Here is a 13,995-nt window from a genome sequence, read left to right on the forward strand (position 1 = left end):
TGTGTTGTTTCTGCATATATTGGAACACTTTTCGTACCTAGCCATATCAAAATTGAATAATTGTGTTTTTTGATGCACCTTAATGGCCGTCCATCAACCAGGAAGTAACCTGCTAATTTGGATTTGTCACCATGTGATTAACACCTCCTTTTTCTCCCCCTTCAGGAGCGTCATCAAGAGAATAGACCAGTCAGAGTTTGAGGGATTTGAATACATCAACCCCCTGCTTCTGTCCACGGAAGAGTCTGTATGAAGGAGACGACGACGCGTTCCGCATTTTCGCTCATTCTCCAGTCTGCCCAAGCTTAGCCAAAAGCCTCTCAAGAAGGCACGGCTGGAAGTCGGAGAAGAGGAGTCAAAGACTTGAGGATGAAGTCTCCACTCTGGACCGTGTCAACAAAGCAGACATTACAGTGGGAAATGTTTCTTCAGCGCTACTGGGATGCCAAAATTCTTGCTCTCTTGGTATCTGCTAGAAAAGCGACAACCACTCCACAAGAAGAACGTTCCCTCTGTGGATTTGTCATTGTGACTTTTTTTTTTTTATCCTTTTGTCTTGTTTCATTGTTTTCAACCCACAGAATATTCATTCTGGTCCAATGCTTGGTAACATGACAAGAGAGCTGGCTCGTTCCGTGCCTGACATCCCTCCATGCCATCACACTTGAAATTTCACATACACTTCCTGTTGCTTTCTTTGTTATTATTTTTTTTTATCGTGTTCGGTAGAGCGACGAGGGTCTCACGTTAAAAAATGAGAATGTAAGATTATTGCAGGTCATCCATTCAAATTTGATGCCTTTTTTTTTAAATGCTGCAAGTGGCCCAGTTTTATCCAAAACAAACTTTCTTGAATCGAAAGGTTTTGATTTATTTATTTATTTTTTTATTATTTTTAATTTAAAAAGTGCCTCACAGAACACATGTAACAAAAGTACCATGTCTCTGATTGCACTTAAGTCGACATTTGGTCGCCCACAACGTGTCCAAACTCTGCCGGGGTTGGTCCAGATCTTGCAGAAGTTCTCTTTTTTTTTGGAGCACAGTGGACTGAGTGAAAGTCATTCAGAAGCACAGGAGCGGCGTTCCGATTCAACCCGACATCAGTAATGTCTTTTAACAAATGTGATCCTCTGGTGTTGATTAGTGAATATTACGTCCTGCATGTGAGACGATGCAGGGTTCAATGATTGTGCCATTGACGAACAAATCATTCTAAGTGTGCGTTGCACTGGGGGGCCTAACTTCCTTTTATCAGCTACTGTAGGATGACGTGATACAAATATGCAAAAAGTCATTTCTGTGTACAAGATTATTACTTTTACCGTTCAGCACACTCATGAAATGTAAGGATGATGGAAGGGTTTGATTACCACATTGAGTTGACGTCGTAACGGCCGTTTTATCCACTTGGGTAAAAGTACAGTGGAACCTCTGAGGTCGAAAACAGTCTGGAACAGTGATTGAAATCATTTAGTTTTCAGCTAAAAATGGACTGAAATGCAGAAATTGATATCAATATTTGCTTTTCAGCAGCCAAGTAATAGAGTAGGTACGAAAATCTGAGCTATACTTGTTCAAATAAACTAAAAAATTAAGGGTGTCGCAATGCAACGCTTTCTTTTCCGATACGATACCGATATTCCACTCTTGATTACTGGCCGATACAGATAGCGATACGATATCAGCACAAATCATGCATACTTTTATTGCTTATTTTGTAGTGTGGGATGTTAGAAGAATGAATGACATTTTGCCATACAATGGGCTTTTTTTCACGCTTTGCAAATGTTGCGGACATCGCTGGTTGTTTGAGGGACTCAAACAAAATGTTTGTGGTGCTGCTTCATTTATCACCGTGATAAGTACGATTCAATAATAGCAAATTGAATATTTTACTCAATAGACCATAGATTACCTCTTTATGACATTCTAAATACATTTACCATTATTAGAGTCCTGTCAATATGAAATAACACCCCTATAGTCACCTTTATGTTTTTTTTGGAATCACTGCAGGGACATGAGACAGCATCTGAGCTAACTAGTTAGCCTCCAGTTCTAAACTTAAGAAGAGTTTCAAACAAAAGTGTGGAAGAGGGTCGAAGGAAAAAGCCAAAAAATTACCACTTCCACACAAAATGGGAAAAGAGTTTTTTTTTCCCAACTTAATCATGTTGGACATTCTGGAGTACTACGATTTCCTCCAACATTCCAAAAACATGCTAGGTTAATTAGCGACTCCAAATTGTCCATAGGTATGAATGTGAGTTTGAATGGTTGTTTGTCTATATGTGCCCAGTGATTGGCTGGCAACCAAACAGTCCAGGGTGTTCCCCCGCCTCTTAGCTGGGATAGGCTCCAGCATGGGATAAGCGGTATAGAAAATGGATGGATTGACATGCCATGGTTGGTTCCATGCAGTGTTAAGGTAATGTCTCATCAATGTTTTGTGTCATTACTGACATCGAGTGGCCAGAATATTAATTATAACTTCTCTTTCAATGTTTTTGGACTAAAAAAGGGCCATAATCAACTCCAAAATCACAATAGAATGAGGGCGGGATGTTCGAACTGCGATTTAGAGAGAGATGACTGTATTAAAATTCTGTTTGGTTCGGTTCTGTTTGCTGAAGAAAATATATTTTGTTTTTTTTCATGCTAACTGCGCTTATGTGTTGTATGCTGATAATTCACAACGTTATGAGTTTAAGTTGTGCGACCTCAGGGGCATTTCACTTGGGAGGTTCCACTGCACGGGTTACAAAATAGTTCAGTTTTTAGTCTGTTACAGTAAGTAAGTCGTATGTCACTCACACCGTAAACAGAAAAACAGATAATAATAATAATAATAATAATAATAATAATAATAACCACTACACTGCTTAGTTATCACTGTCCATTTCATAGGAGCAGATCCTTACACAAAGATTCCATCTTTCTGATGTTATTTTTCACTTTCACTTTCTTTCATACGCCGCAACCAGAAAATTCTGCCCCAGGCTTGAAAGACATAATGAAGGTTAAAGTTAAAAAGTGAACTAAAATGGTGTTCTCCGTCCACGCTATACGTATATCTTTTGGTATACGCTATTAATTCATGGGAGTGCGTTCAGGACCACGGGATGTCGTAGAACGAGGAGCACCTGTAATTGATAACAACTAAAGCATCCAGTTGGGGCCCCCGCATTGCGAACAGGCCTGCTCACCGCGGTCAAATCCTTCCACTTGAGCTGTCACTGCAGGACCATCTGTACCCGGCTGTAAATATCATACCAGTGGCTCGACGTGCCTCACTGTACCTTTTCATTGAATCCCCGTTTTTCACTTCTTTTACTTCATTCCTACTTGAGTCTGGTTATATGCCAAAATAATACGGAAATAACTGAAGGAATTCTCATGTTTTGGTGATGAAGGTCATATTTGAATGATTTAGCCGGTCAATCACTGCCTTGGTTCCACTCAAATGCATCCAATACGTGGAGTACTGGCTTGTTATGACATTTGCTGTCATTTGTATGTTTTTTTTTAAATGATAAATCTTGGGACTCTTGACCTACACTATTAGCACCTTTTTAATAGCACCTTTTTAATTCCCTAATCGACAACCTCCTGTAGTCCAAAACTAATAGAATGGGAGAGCAACATGTGAAATGTCCATAAAAATCAAACCCATCTGTGAATATCAACTGGTTTCATCCCTTTTTTTTGACATGCTCACACGGAAATGTTCGCACTTGGCTGATAATTATTTAATGAGATTTGACACATGATTATTTTGATAACTACATAACAGGATTAATTAGCTGATCCGGTGTCAAAGTTTTCATTTAGCTGCAGGCCCTGACGTGGAGCGAGGAAGAGTGAGCAGAGATAATGAAGCAGTTATAACGACACTGAACACACACACACACACACACACACACACACACATGAACTTGACATAGCTGCAAATGTAGACATTCAAGCAATCTTCCTCTATCATGATCTCATTTATTCCCATCAGTTTATTGAGGGACCAATAATGGATGTTTGGGTCACTGAAGCACTAACCAAGGTACCTAAAGAAGGCACCCCTTATTTTACAAAAAATACTTTTTAATGTTGACAAATTTGTTTGGAGTCAATGCTGGTTGGATAGATGTTATTTTGCTTCACAGCATCTTTGTAAATATGTGTAATAATTAAAAACGATACTGGTTTTCTGTCAACTGTTTGCGTCTGTTTTGTTGAAAACAAAACGGGTGATGCTTTGACAGACTGTATGTGGGGGGGGGGGGGGGGGCGTAGAAGTGGCATAGAAGATGGATGGTTTGCAACTTTTTTTAATGCATCTTCCACACAGAAAATCTCTCTAGTTTGGTGCACAGTGCAATGTGCTCATGTGGGCTTCTTGGAGGTCACCAGGTCATGTCCATGTTCATTTCTGACAAACACTGAGCTAGGTGGCCATCGCAGTCCATCTGGGAGAAGCTGAATAGAAACAGGATCCAGGAAAACAATCAGTAGAAATAACCGAGCACAGTGCTTAAAGCAGGGGTCTCAAACACGCGGCCCCTAGTTTGAGGCCCCCACCTTGATATGAAAGTTTAATGTTAGTGTGGCCCGCGCAAGTTTGATATGGATGCTGTATGGTATCATGTACCCAGAAAAAATTATTACGTTTGATTAATGTTCATGTTAAAGGTTAAGTAACTGTTAATAGTTATCCTCCCTATCCGTGTGGAAGTGGTAAGTTTTTGGCTTTTTAAGTTTAAAGGAAATAACTTGAAGGCTACCGTTTAGGTCGCTAGCTCTCTAGTTTGCGAGTTAGCATGTGTCTCAAGACCCTGCAGTTGCGCAATATGTTGTAAATAAAAAGAGCATAAATGTGACTATAGTCGTGTTTTGTCATGTCTACAGGGCTCTAATAATGCTTTGTTCATTTTAATCTGAAAAAAATAATTTGTCTACCCACCAACTATATGTGGTTTCTTAAGTTATTATTATTTGCCGTTTTATTATTATTATATTTATTTATTACTGATTGATTGATTTTCTTTATTCTTGATTTGTTTATTTATTTTTCATCTTATTTTGTGCAGAAAAATACAAATTAAGATATTTGAGAACAGTGGAATGTTTTATCAGAGCTTTTATTGTAGAAAATCGGAACCAAAGCACTGAAAAAGTTTGTATATTTTTCTCCTTTTAATAAATGCATTTTTTTTTTTTTGGAAAACCTGATGCGGCCCAGTCTCACCCAGACCCTAGCTCCAGTGGGCTGAGTTTGAGACCCCTGACTTAAAGTCAGCATTGAGAACCCAAAGTTACTCATCGGTACGCTAAATTGCGGTGACAAAATGAGTGCAAGTATAAACTCGGTTATACTCACCCAACAGGGAACACCTGCAGGCACATAGGGCAGCTATTCAGCTTCTCTTCTGCCATCGCTCCACTTTTTGTGTCACCATGCTTCACTTCCACATCCTCTTCAGTCCCAATCATCTCCTCGCTGATTTCTTCTTCCTTCCCCAGGGGGTGACTGCCTAAGAAGTTGACACGTGTCTCCGTTTTCTCTTCTTTTCTTCCCTCCTCTTCTCTGGCACTTGAGGAAACAGCTAATGTAGGAGATGGATCATCTTTTTTGGAGCCAGCGTGTACAGAAGCTTGATGCTCTTGACAAATGAGAGAGGAAAATGATGAGTCAGCAGTGTCTGCTCCGGGTTTGGTCGGTTGGGGAGTGTTGGGATGGAGAGGGTCTGGACTTTGAGATCCGGGAGGTGGACGTGATTGAGGGAAAGGAGGAACCTCGGCACTGAAGTCACACCAGTGATGCTCCACTAACTGGGGAGATGAGGTTCCCTAAATTGACAGGAAATTCAGTCCAACCTAAGAGCATTTTAGCGGAATACATATACAGTAAAAATACTGAACGTATTTATGCACTGCAAATATATATTTTTCCACTTCTATCTGCATATTTGTTTTGTGTTTGACACAAGTTTGCTTTATTAGATATTAGTAAGTCTGTAGACTGAAAACAGTACATACTGCTGAAGATGGCGGAGGAAGATCAGGAACTTGATCCCAATGTTGGTTATCCAGGTACGGGATAGCAGACTTGAGAGTCAACACCCAAAGATTATCCACAGTAGATAGATTATTTGCGTTCCACCATGCTGATTCAGAATCGGCTGACCTTCAAAACAGATTTAAAATGTAAATTTGTCAAAAAATGGTTCAAAACAAAACAAAACAACAACAACAACGTCGTTTCAAACATGAACCACGTATCGAAAGTCTACACCTACCCGGTCTGTTTAGTGTTTTTCAATGCATGCTTCATCCCCGCAGAGCCACTGGAGGTTTTTTCCGTCACATCTTTGGCTAAATACTTCCTTTTACTCAGTTTTGACTTTGCGGGATTCTCAGCCATGTTGGTGTGGCTTCGAATATTCGCGGCAGTAAACTTCCTTGTTTGGGTCACATGTCACACACTTTCGTCCAATCAGAGAACGAGGCTTTCATAAGGAACGCCCACTCAGACGTTTCCGCTTTCACGGCAGACACAATCAGATAGATGCTGTCATTGGGATAAACGGTTTTCAGTATGAAACTCTCTTTAAAAAAACCTTTAACAATGATATACATGCTGTGATGCCGCATTAACACGTACACTGATAACATGATAACAGTTGCAGTATCTTGTCGTATTTTGAAGATTTAAAACACAAACGAAACTTCTTTTCTCGGCGCATTGATACATGTACTTTGCTAGTTCTGTCAACAACAACAGCAGCGACAACAATTACGATGTCTGGTCTCATTGGAATGGATGTGTTTTCCAGCACAAGACGTGTGCTGCAGCTCGCAGGTAAAAAAAAAATGCTGACGACAAAACAATCATATTGTTGAGTCTTTGTAGCGAAATTCACTCTTCTGTTTGTGAATGACGCTGAGGCCTCATCGAGCCTTTGTGTTAGTTCGTATCAATGCGCGGAGGAAAGAAGTTTCGGTAGTTTTATTAAATCATCAAAATATGTCAAGATACTGCAACTATTACATGTTATCATCAATGTATGTATGTTCATGCATGATCACAGCATGGATATCAAACGATGCAACTTTGTTAGAGGTTCTTAGAGGGCTTCATAGTTGAAATAGGTGTATCCCAATGACACCATTGTAAGCTAGTGCATATTAACGGGTTTGAAGGATTGTGAATGGGCAAAAAAAGTGCACTTCCCCTTTAAAGGGGACCTATTATGCTCATTTCCGCCATTTTTTTAGTTGAGGACTCCTATAGAGTAGCTACACAGATAACCAGCACAGAAATGTTCCCGAATCTGCAGCTATTTTGATTTATTCATCCCACGGCCCGCCCTCTCCACTGCGATTGGTCCCACTCAGTTTATACAGCTTGTACCCAGGCATGCCCATATTAGGAATCCCGGAACAGTGTTAGAAAAACTCTGTGAAACCAAACGTTCAGAGCCATCCCAAACTTCTTCAAAGGACACATATAATGTGGAAAATTACAATCGGGATCTCTGATTTTGGTTAGAACATAGGGAGCGATGGCTACACTTATGCAATGGAAAAGAACAAGGAAAAGGGAATCGACAATCAAGGAAAGAGGGGAGATTGAGCAAAAATGACAACAGAATTATGAGTGACAGCATTTTTTTGGCAGTAGAAGCCCACACTTGGGTCTTTCCAGAAGAGCTGACATAAGATGATGTGGGGAGTTTTCAATGTTTTCAGAGAAACAACAGAGCAGAGAGTAGTGCTTTGGTCCTGTGGTACATAGTGCTACCCTGAGAAAAAGTCATCCAGCGCCAGGAAACAATCATGATGTCATGCGTCCCACGTGATGATGTTTGGTGTTCTGTTGCCATGGAGATGCATGGCAAGCGATGATGACCAGAGCAGACGTTATGTTACAGTTGTCTTTTTTGTTTAATTTCAAGAAACACAAGACAGGCAATGTATACTGTGGGTTTGTTTTTTTTTTCCAAAGGTATCCAAGGACCTGAACCAGTACATTAACTGGGCCAGAGGTTACACTGTCTAGGACAGGTTTTCTTTTTCTATAGACAGGAATGTGGGTGTGATTGCATTGTGTAACAACTTTGTAACATGACTGCACCCATCTCATAATACCACTTAAGAAGCAGTGGCAGGCAACCATAACATACAGATTGTGTCTTTTATTGTTTTTTTTTTACATATCCAGGTTCATAAAGCCTGCTTGCTTCAAGGCAAACCTCTGTGGTAATTCATCAAACAGAACAATTTTATGAACTGTAAAACTCACATACAAACACTTCCATTCATTTTCTATGCTACTTGTACTCATTCGGCTCACAATTGACTTTGGGAGAAAGGTACCCCCTGAATTGGTCACCAGTTATTCCAGTTAGCTTTATGTGTTAAGACAGAATTAAGCCAGAGTGGAACAGTGGTCAGCAATCTTTTTGAGCCCAAGAACCCCTTCTTCACTGGTCTCGGTGGTGAACATATGCAAAATATTAATACAATCCTGATCAAAATTTTAAGTCCAGTTGAACAATTTGTGCTGTGTGGGATCTGCTGTAACATCGGAAGCCATTAGGACCAACCTACTTAAGATCCAACGGTACAAAAGGTAACCGTACCTCTATCTCATCCAGGTCACGGCACCACTGCAACCTGCCCCGTGCACCACCTACAGGCTTGAACCACAGTCAGCAGAATAGAGTGTTAACCATTGAGCTTAAAGCCCGAAACTGTCAACTTGCGTGATATTTAAGGTGTCAAGGACTAAAATTTAGCAAACGTACTTTCGCAACGTTCCCACAACCTGGCATCTTTTACACACGCTTTGGAGTGTGGGTGTGATCCCACACTTGTAATGAGGTTGGTTCAAACCCTGAACCTCCTCGCTGTGAGGCAGTCATTTTAACCACATGTAACACCGTGCAGCACAGAGGTAGTACCTGAAAGAGTAACTGATTTTATGATTTTGTGTTTTTTTTGTGTTTTTTTTTGCGCTTGATGACCCACCATCATCCATAAACCACCACCATTACACTGAATGTGACAAAAACGAACAAGAGGTTACTTTATGATGACCTTTCCCAAGTAGACACTTCTTGGTAATGCAGATAACTATGGTAATTAAAGTAAGTAAGGTAAATTACTTTGACATGTCTTTCAAGATTTAAAAGGTAGAATACCAGATTGAACAGCTTTCTGTTCATGTTTGTGCAGCACAGAGAAAGAGAATGGACAGGGAGTCATCATCAACACCCATCAACTGACCAGAAAACAATATGTATTAGAATAAACATTGTTACCATATTACCAAAAAAAAATGCAGTATAAGTCGGGGCTTTGTAGAGCTTCCCTGATCTTACTTTTGCTTTCGCTGCAGGGTGTGCAGGACTGCATGGCGACAGTAGTGTCAGTTACAGAAAATAGCCCTTAGTGCTCAGCCTGCCCTTGTGTTCTACCAGCTGTCTCGTCTTGTTGGGCATTTTTCTGAAAATGATCTTACCATTGAATGGCCTTAGAATGTGTTAACCTATTGGCATAAAAATATATATTGGATCTTTTTTTTTTTTTTGCAAGTGAGACCCATCAAACATCAACATCAAACAACGTCAAATGTCCTGGACTGGTCGCCAGCCAATCACAGGGCACATATAGACAAACAACCATTCACACTCACATTCATACCTATGGACAATTTGGAGTCGCTAATTAACCTAACATGCATGTCTGGCTTTGTGATCGGCTTTGAAAGGCATTAATTATTAAAAATGTAAATGTTTTTTTATGGAAATTGTCTGTTACTAGGGCGGCACGGCGGTCCAGTGGTTAACACGCAGACCCCACAGCTAGTAGACTAGGGTTCAATTCCACCCTCGGTCATCTCTGTGTGGAGTTTGCATGTTCTTCCTGTGCATGCGTGGGTTTTCTCCGGGTACTCTGGTTTCCTCCCACATTTCAAAAACATGCTAGGTTAATTGGCGACTCCAAATTGTCCATAGGTATGAATGTGAGTGTGAATGGTTGTTTGTCTATATGTGCCCTGTGATTGGCTGGCGACCAGTCCAGGGTGTACCCCGCCTCTCGCCCGAAGACAGCTGGGATAGGCTCTAGCACCCCCCGAGACCCTCGTGAGGAAAAGCGGTAGAAAATGAATGAATGAATGATTGTCTGTTACTAATTGGTGGCTGGTCTTTAGAAGCATCCCTACTATGTATGTATAGGAATAACCTTCTCAAATAGTGTGGTACTGTCAGGGTGGACAAGAGGGCTTTTCCTTTTAGTGACCTGCCAATATGTACACATTTATAGTACTCCTGAATGTGCTTGTTTGTTCTCCATTTTGTTGCATTTTTCCTGGTTTCAGTTTCAAATTCAGTCTGTACATTACAGATAAATAATAGATATCAGTTTCCGTAATATTTCAAATTGGGTGTGCGCATATAAATTTCTGGTCATTAAGGGGGAGGCATCACATAAAATAACTGACATTGTATTGTGTTATATTGACCCTGCTAATTGGCTTATTCCTCCCAGAGTAAAAAAAAAACATGTTGAAGATTCTAATGTAAAAGCCAAATTGCTGCGGTCGATATGAATGAATACACTTGCCTACCACTTGAGTCAAGCTGTAAGGAGCTGCTTGAGGGACTCTTCAGATAACAACCCCATGCTGTCAGCTTGCAGTGACCGCAGTGCAAGGCTAGGGGACGCCAACTTACTCCCCTTTGTGACGACTGTTGAAGTTGAACTTGCTGGAAACATGATCTCTACCACATATTGAGTCACTCGGTTATGATTATTCTCTGCCAACATTTCACTGTACCACACTTCCTGTATTGACATTCAGAGAGAAACTGAGTGGAAGTCGGGACTTTCAGTTCAGTCCCAAGTCATGTAAACGTGTCAAAATAATAATCCATGAATCGATCTCATCCAAACCCCTGCAACAATGGATAATACTGCTTGAAAATGTGAAATATGAAAATGTGCATCTATATACCGATATATGTTGTTTCCTTTTTTTGCTCTATGCAGGCCAACGAGGGAGAGAGGGCTTGTTCCTGGAAGAGCCGTGCCTGCAGAGTCACTCACATTCCTGGCTGGGATTCAATGACTGAGCCAGACACACAAACACAGAGGGGAGGGGTGCGTGTGTGTGTGACAGAGAAGGAGAGAGAGAGCGAGGGAGAGAGAGAGAGAGAGAGAGAGAGAGAGAGAGCTTGTCTCCATACAGTCACAGTGAACTGCGGGGGCCGACAGAGCGGACTGCGGTGGTCCTAGAGAGCGGAAAAGCGCCTCTAACCACGATTTAAGTCAGTCTAATATTGACTGTATTTTCGTTCCACGTACTTTCCCGTGGGATTCTAACGCAAGGAACTTTTTGCGTGTCTTTGTGAAGTTTGGAGCGCCATTTTACCCCCGGTCCCGGTCCCCGACATGGACAGTTCGCCAGGCGCTTCGGGGAGCTACTGGCCGACATTCATTCACTAGTCAGTGGGAATACCGCAGTAAACTCAACCGCTGGGACTTTTAACTATATGTTTGATGAAGTGCTTCGAAGTTTTGTTAAATTCTCAGGAGCGGTGGATTTATTTGTTCCAAGCGCTAGACACTCGTGGTTCCCGGTTGAAGACAAGAGGGGTGTTCGCTGGTAAAGTTGAGGGGAAAACATGGAGACTGTAAGTCGGCAGAGCTTCCAGCCTCATCCGGGACTGCAACAAACTCTTAAGCAGTTTCACCTCAGCTCTATGAGCTCTCTCGGTGGACCGGCAGCCTTCTCCGCCCGCTGGCAACATGAGCTTCTCTTCAAGAAGGACGGGAAGGAGCCCGAGCCGGTCCTGCAGCATCTGCCGCCGCCAGTGATGCCCGGCCCGCTCTTCATCCCATCGGACCGCTCCACGGAGAGGTGCGAGACGGTCCTGGAGGGCGAGACCATCTCTTGCTTCGTAGTCGGCGGGGAGAAGCGACTGTGTCTCCCCCAGATCCTCAACACGGTGCTGCGGGACTTCAGCCTGCAGCAGATCAACTCCGTGTGCGACGACCTGCACATCTACTGCTCCAGGTGCACCGCCGACCAACTGGAGATCCTTAAAGTCATGGGGATACTGCCCTTCTCGGCTCCTTCCTGCGGCCTCATCACTAAGACGGACGCGGAGCGGCTGTGCAACGCTCTCATCTACGGAGGAGCCTACCCGCCCCACTGCAAGAAGGAGGCGAGCGGAGGAGCGCTGGAGCTGGAGCTCACCGAGAGGAGCTTCAAGATCTACCACGAGTGCTTCGGCAAGTGTAAGGGCCTGTTCGTACCAGAGTTGTACACCAGCCCCAACGCAGCGTGCATCCAGTGCATGGACTGCAGACTCATGTACCCCACGCATAAGTTCGTGGTGCACAGCCACAAGGCGCAGGAGAACAGGACTTGCCACTGGGGCTTCGACTCGGCCAACTGGAGGGCCTACATCCTCCTCGGCCAGGATTACACGGGCAAGGAGGAAAAGAGGCGTCTGGAGCAGCTTCTGGACGAAGTCAAGGAGAAGTTTGATTTCGCTAACAAGTACAAGAGGAAAGCATCGTCCAGGGTGAGTTGGCTCCATTCACTCTTTTCTGTTGTTGTGCTCTGTTGTGTCTTTTTAAAGAAGCTGCTCAGTCATGAACTCTCCAGAAGTGTCTGTGCATGTCTAATTGATTTTGCATGCACCTCATAACTACAGTAGAGGTAATGGTACTACTAATGGTGATGTATTTGCAGTACAGTACAACCTCAAAATGTATTTTCCTCTGTTATGTTGCCCATTCAGACACACACTGTTAGTAACAGTGGATATAATTATGTGTGTGTGTGTGTTTGGTCATCATTGGCATGTTAGAAGTAGTTTGACCCCATACATTAGGGACACTGAAACACCTCCATTGGCAATAAAGTCATTATTTGCCTGTGAAACAACTCTTCAGACACACTTTTATTGGGCCTTACTGTAAATAGGATCTCATTTACCAACAAATGCCTCATGGGGACTATGTAAACACAATATTTATTTAAGGTGGATTGAAGGAGGTGACTTAGATTAAAATATGTTTTTATGTCTGCTCTATATACGCTGCTCTATATGTTTGTGTGTGTGCTTGGAGTTGTGTTGTGTTGCAGCAAAATCAGCCAGTTCTGCACGTGTATTGCTGTGTCTGTGGTTTTTGGGTGTTTTGGAGTCATGCCTTTTTTCAACACATCAAACTTTCTAAACCGATCTGATTTGCCATTTATAGTTGGAAGAGCTTCTTTGGATATTTTGGTTTTATGTGTTGGTTGCGGTTCTTGTGATCTGATAAGAGATTTCCGACTAATGAGGTAACGTCGATGTGGGGTTCGAAGTGTGAGGATATTGACAGACATGTAAAATAGTATGAAGGGATTATAATCTGACAATTGATGCGCCGGTAGGAGTTAGCAAGGAGGAGAAAGAGAAAAAAGTTTGTGTGGGGGATTGATAAAAGAATCCCACCCCCATCCTCCCCTTAGGAAAAAAAAGGCTAGTGATGCCATTTGCATGAACTGTTACACATGAATGGAGTTGATGAAGCAGGGTTTAGAAGTATTGTGGTGGAAACATAATATGATCCCAACAAAGAGGAGCATTCAGCAAACATCGGGCCAACCCCTCCCCCAAACATCCACCTACCCCAGGCCAGCCACCCACCTCTTGACACACACAACATACATATATTCATCCCCCCCCCCTCTTACCCACTTTTTACTCCCAACCGATTGCCATCGGAGTGGACTCGTGGAGAAACACACACGGATTTGACGGGACATCCAAGTGTTTGCAAGCATCTCACCTCTTGTCCTGCACACAGGATTCTCACAGAGGAACACATGCCAAAGGAAAAAAAAATCAGAGAGACACTGCCTTGCATGGTGAATACCCACTCTTGGCACACACGCTCATTCAAGCTAGAGTGGGCACACCTCAAGGACCCCACTTT

At 42.4% G+C, this 13,995-nt stretch overlaps 3 protein-coding genes across 4 annotated transcripts in view; 2 read left to right on the forward strand and 1 right to left on the reverse strand.

Annotated features, from left to right (window-relative positions):
- Positions 1–4,207, forward strand: part of prkcz (protein kinase C, zeta) — a 54,741-nt gene extending 50,534 nt beyond the window's left edge. Inside the window, exon 18 of the mRNA XM_058052314.2 lies at positions 166–4,207. Within this exon, the coding sequence (XP_057908297.2) occupies positions 166–253 (88 nt within the window). The 3' untranslated portion in view covers positions 254–4,207. The remainder of the gene's footprint in view (positions 1–165) is intronic.
- Positions 4,208–4,317: 110 nt separating this feature from the next.
- LOC131104789 (uncharacterized) lies at positions 4,318–6,477 on the reverse strand. Its single transcript, XM_058052315.2, has 4 exons — positions 6,294–6,477; positions 6,034–6,181; positions 5,375–5,844; positions 4,318–4,473 (listed from the first exon to the last, which is right to left on the reverse strand). Exons 1-4 carry the CDS (start codon positions 6,416–6,418, stop codon positions 4,401–4,403), a joined length of 816 nt encoding a protein of 271 aa, XP_057908298.2. The 5' UTR covers positions 6,419–6,477; the 3' UTR covers positions 4,318–4,400.
- Positions 6,478–6,730: 253 nt separating this feature from the next.
- Positions 6,731–13,995, forward strand: part of skia (SKI proto-oncogene a) — a 65,623-nt gene continuing 58,358 nt past the window's right edge. Inside the window, exons 1-2 of one of the 2 annotated variants that reach the window (XM_058052310.2) lie at positions 6,731–6,856; positions 11,053–12,593. In XM_058052310.2, coding sequence (XP_057908293.2) covers positions 11,688–12,593 — 906 coding nt within the window. In that variant the 5' untranslated portion in view covers positions 6,731–6,856; positions 11,053–11,687. Of the gene's footprint in view, positions 6,857–8,490; positions 8,630–11,052; positions 12,594–13,995 lie in introns of those variants that run through there. The other variant, XM_058052311.2, reaches the window with a different exon arrangement.

Source organism: Doryrhamphus excisus, linkage group LG15, assembly GCF_037039965.1.
Source record: "Doryrhamphus excisus strain RoL-2023G ecotype Guam linkage group LG15, RoL_Dexc_Guam_v1.1, whole genome shotgun sequence".
In the NCBI taxonomy this organism is placed as follows: domain Eukaryota; kingdom Metazoa; phylum Chordata; class Actinopteri; order Syngnathiformes; family Syngnathidae; genus Doryrhamphus; species Doryrhamphus excisus.

What these genes read in the sequence shown, in the direction of transcription:
- LOC131104789 (XM_058052315.2), bottom strand. Translation starts at nt 6,418, where the DNA reads ATGGCTGAGAATCCCGCAAAGTCAAAACTGAGTAAAAGGAAGTATTTA. An exon ending in TTCCTCCGCCATCTTCAGCA is followed by an intron (nt 5,845 to 6,033) that starts GTATGTACTGTT and finishes CTGTCAATTTAG; the next exon opens with GGAACCTCATCTCCCCAGTT. An exon ending in CTGCAGGTGTTCCCTGTTGG is followed by an intron (nt 4,474 to 5,374) that starts GTGAGTATAACC and finishes GTTTCTATTCAG; the next exon opens with CTTCTCCCAGATGGACTGCG.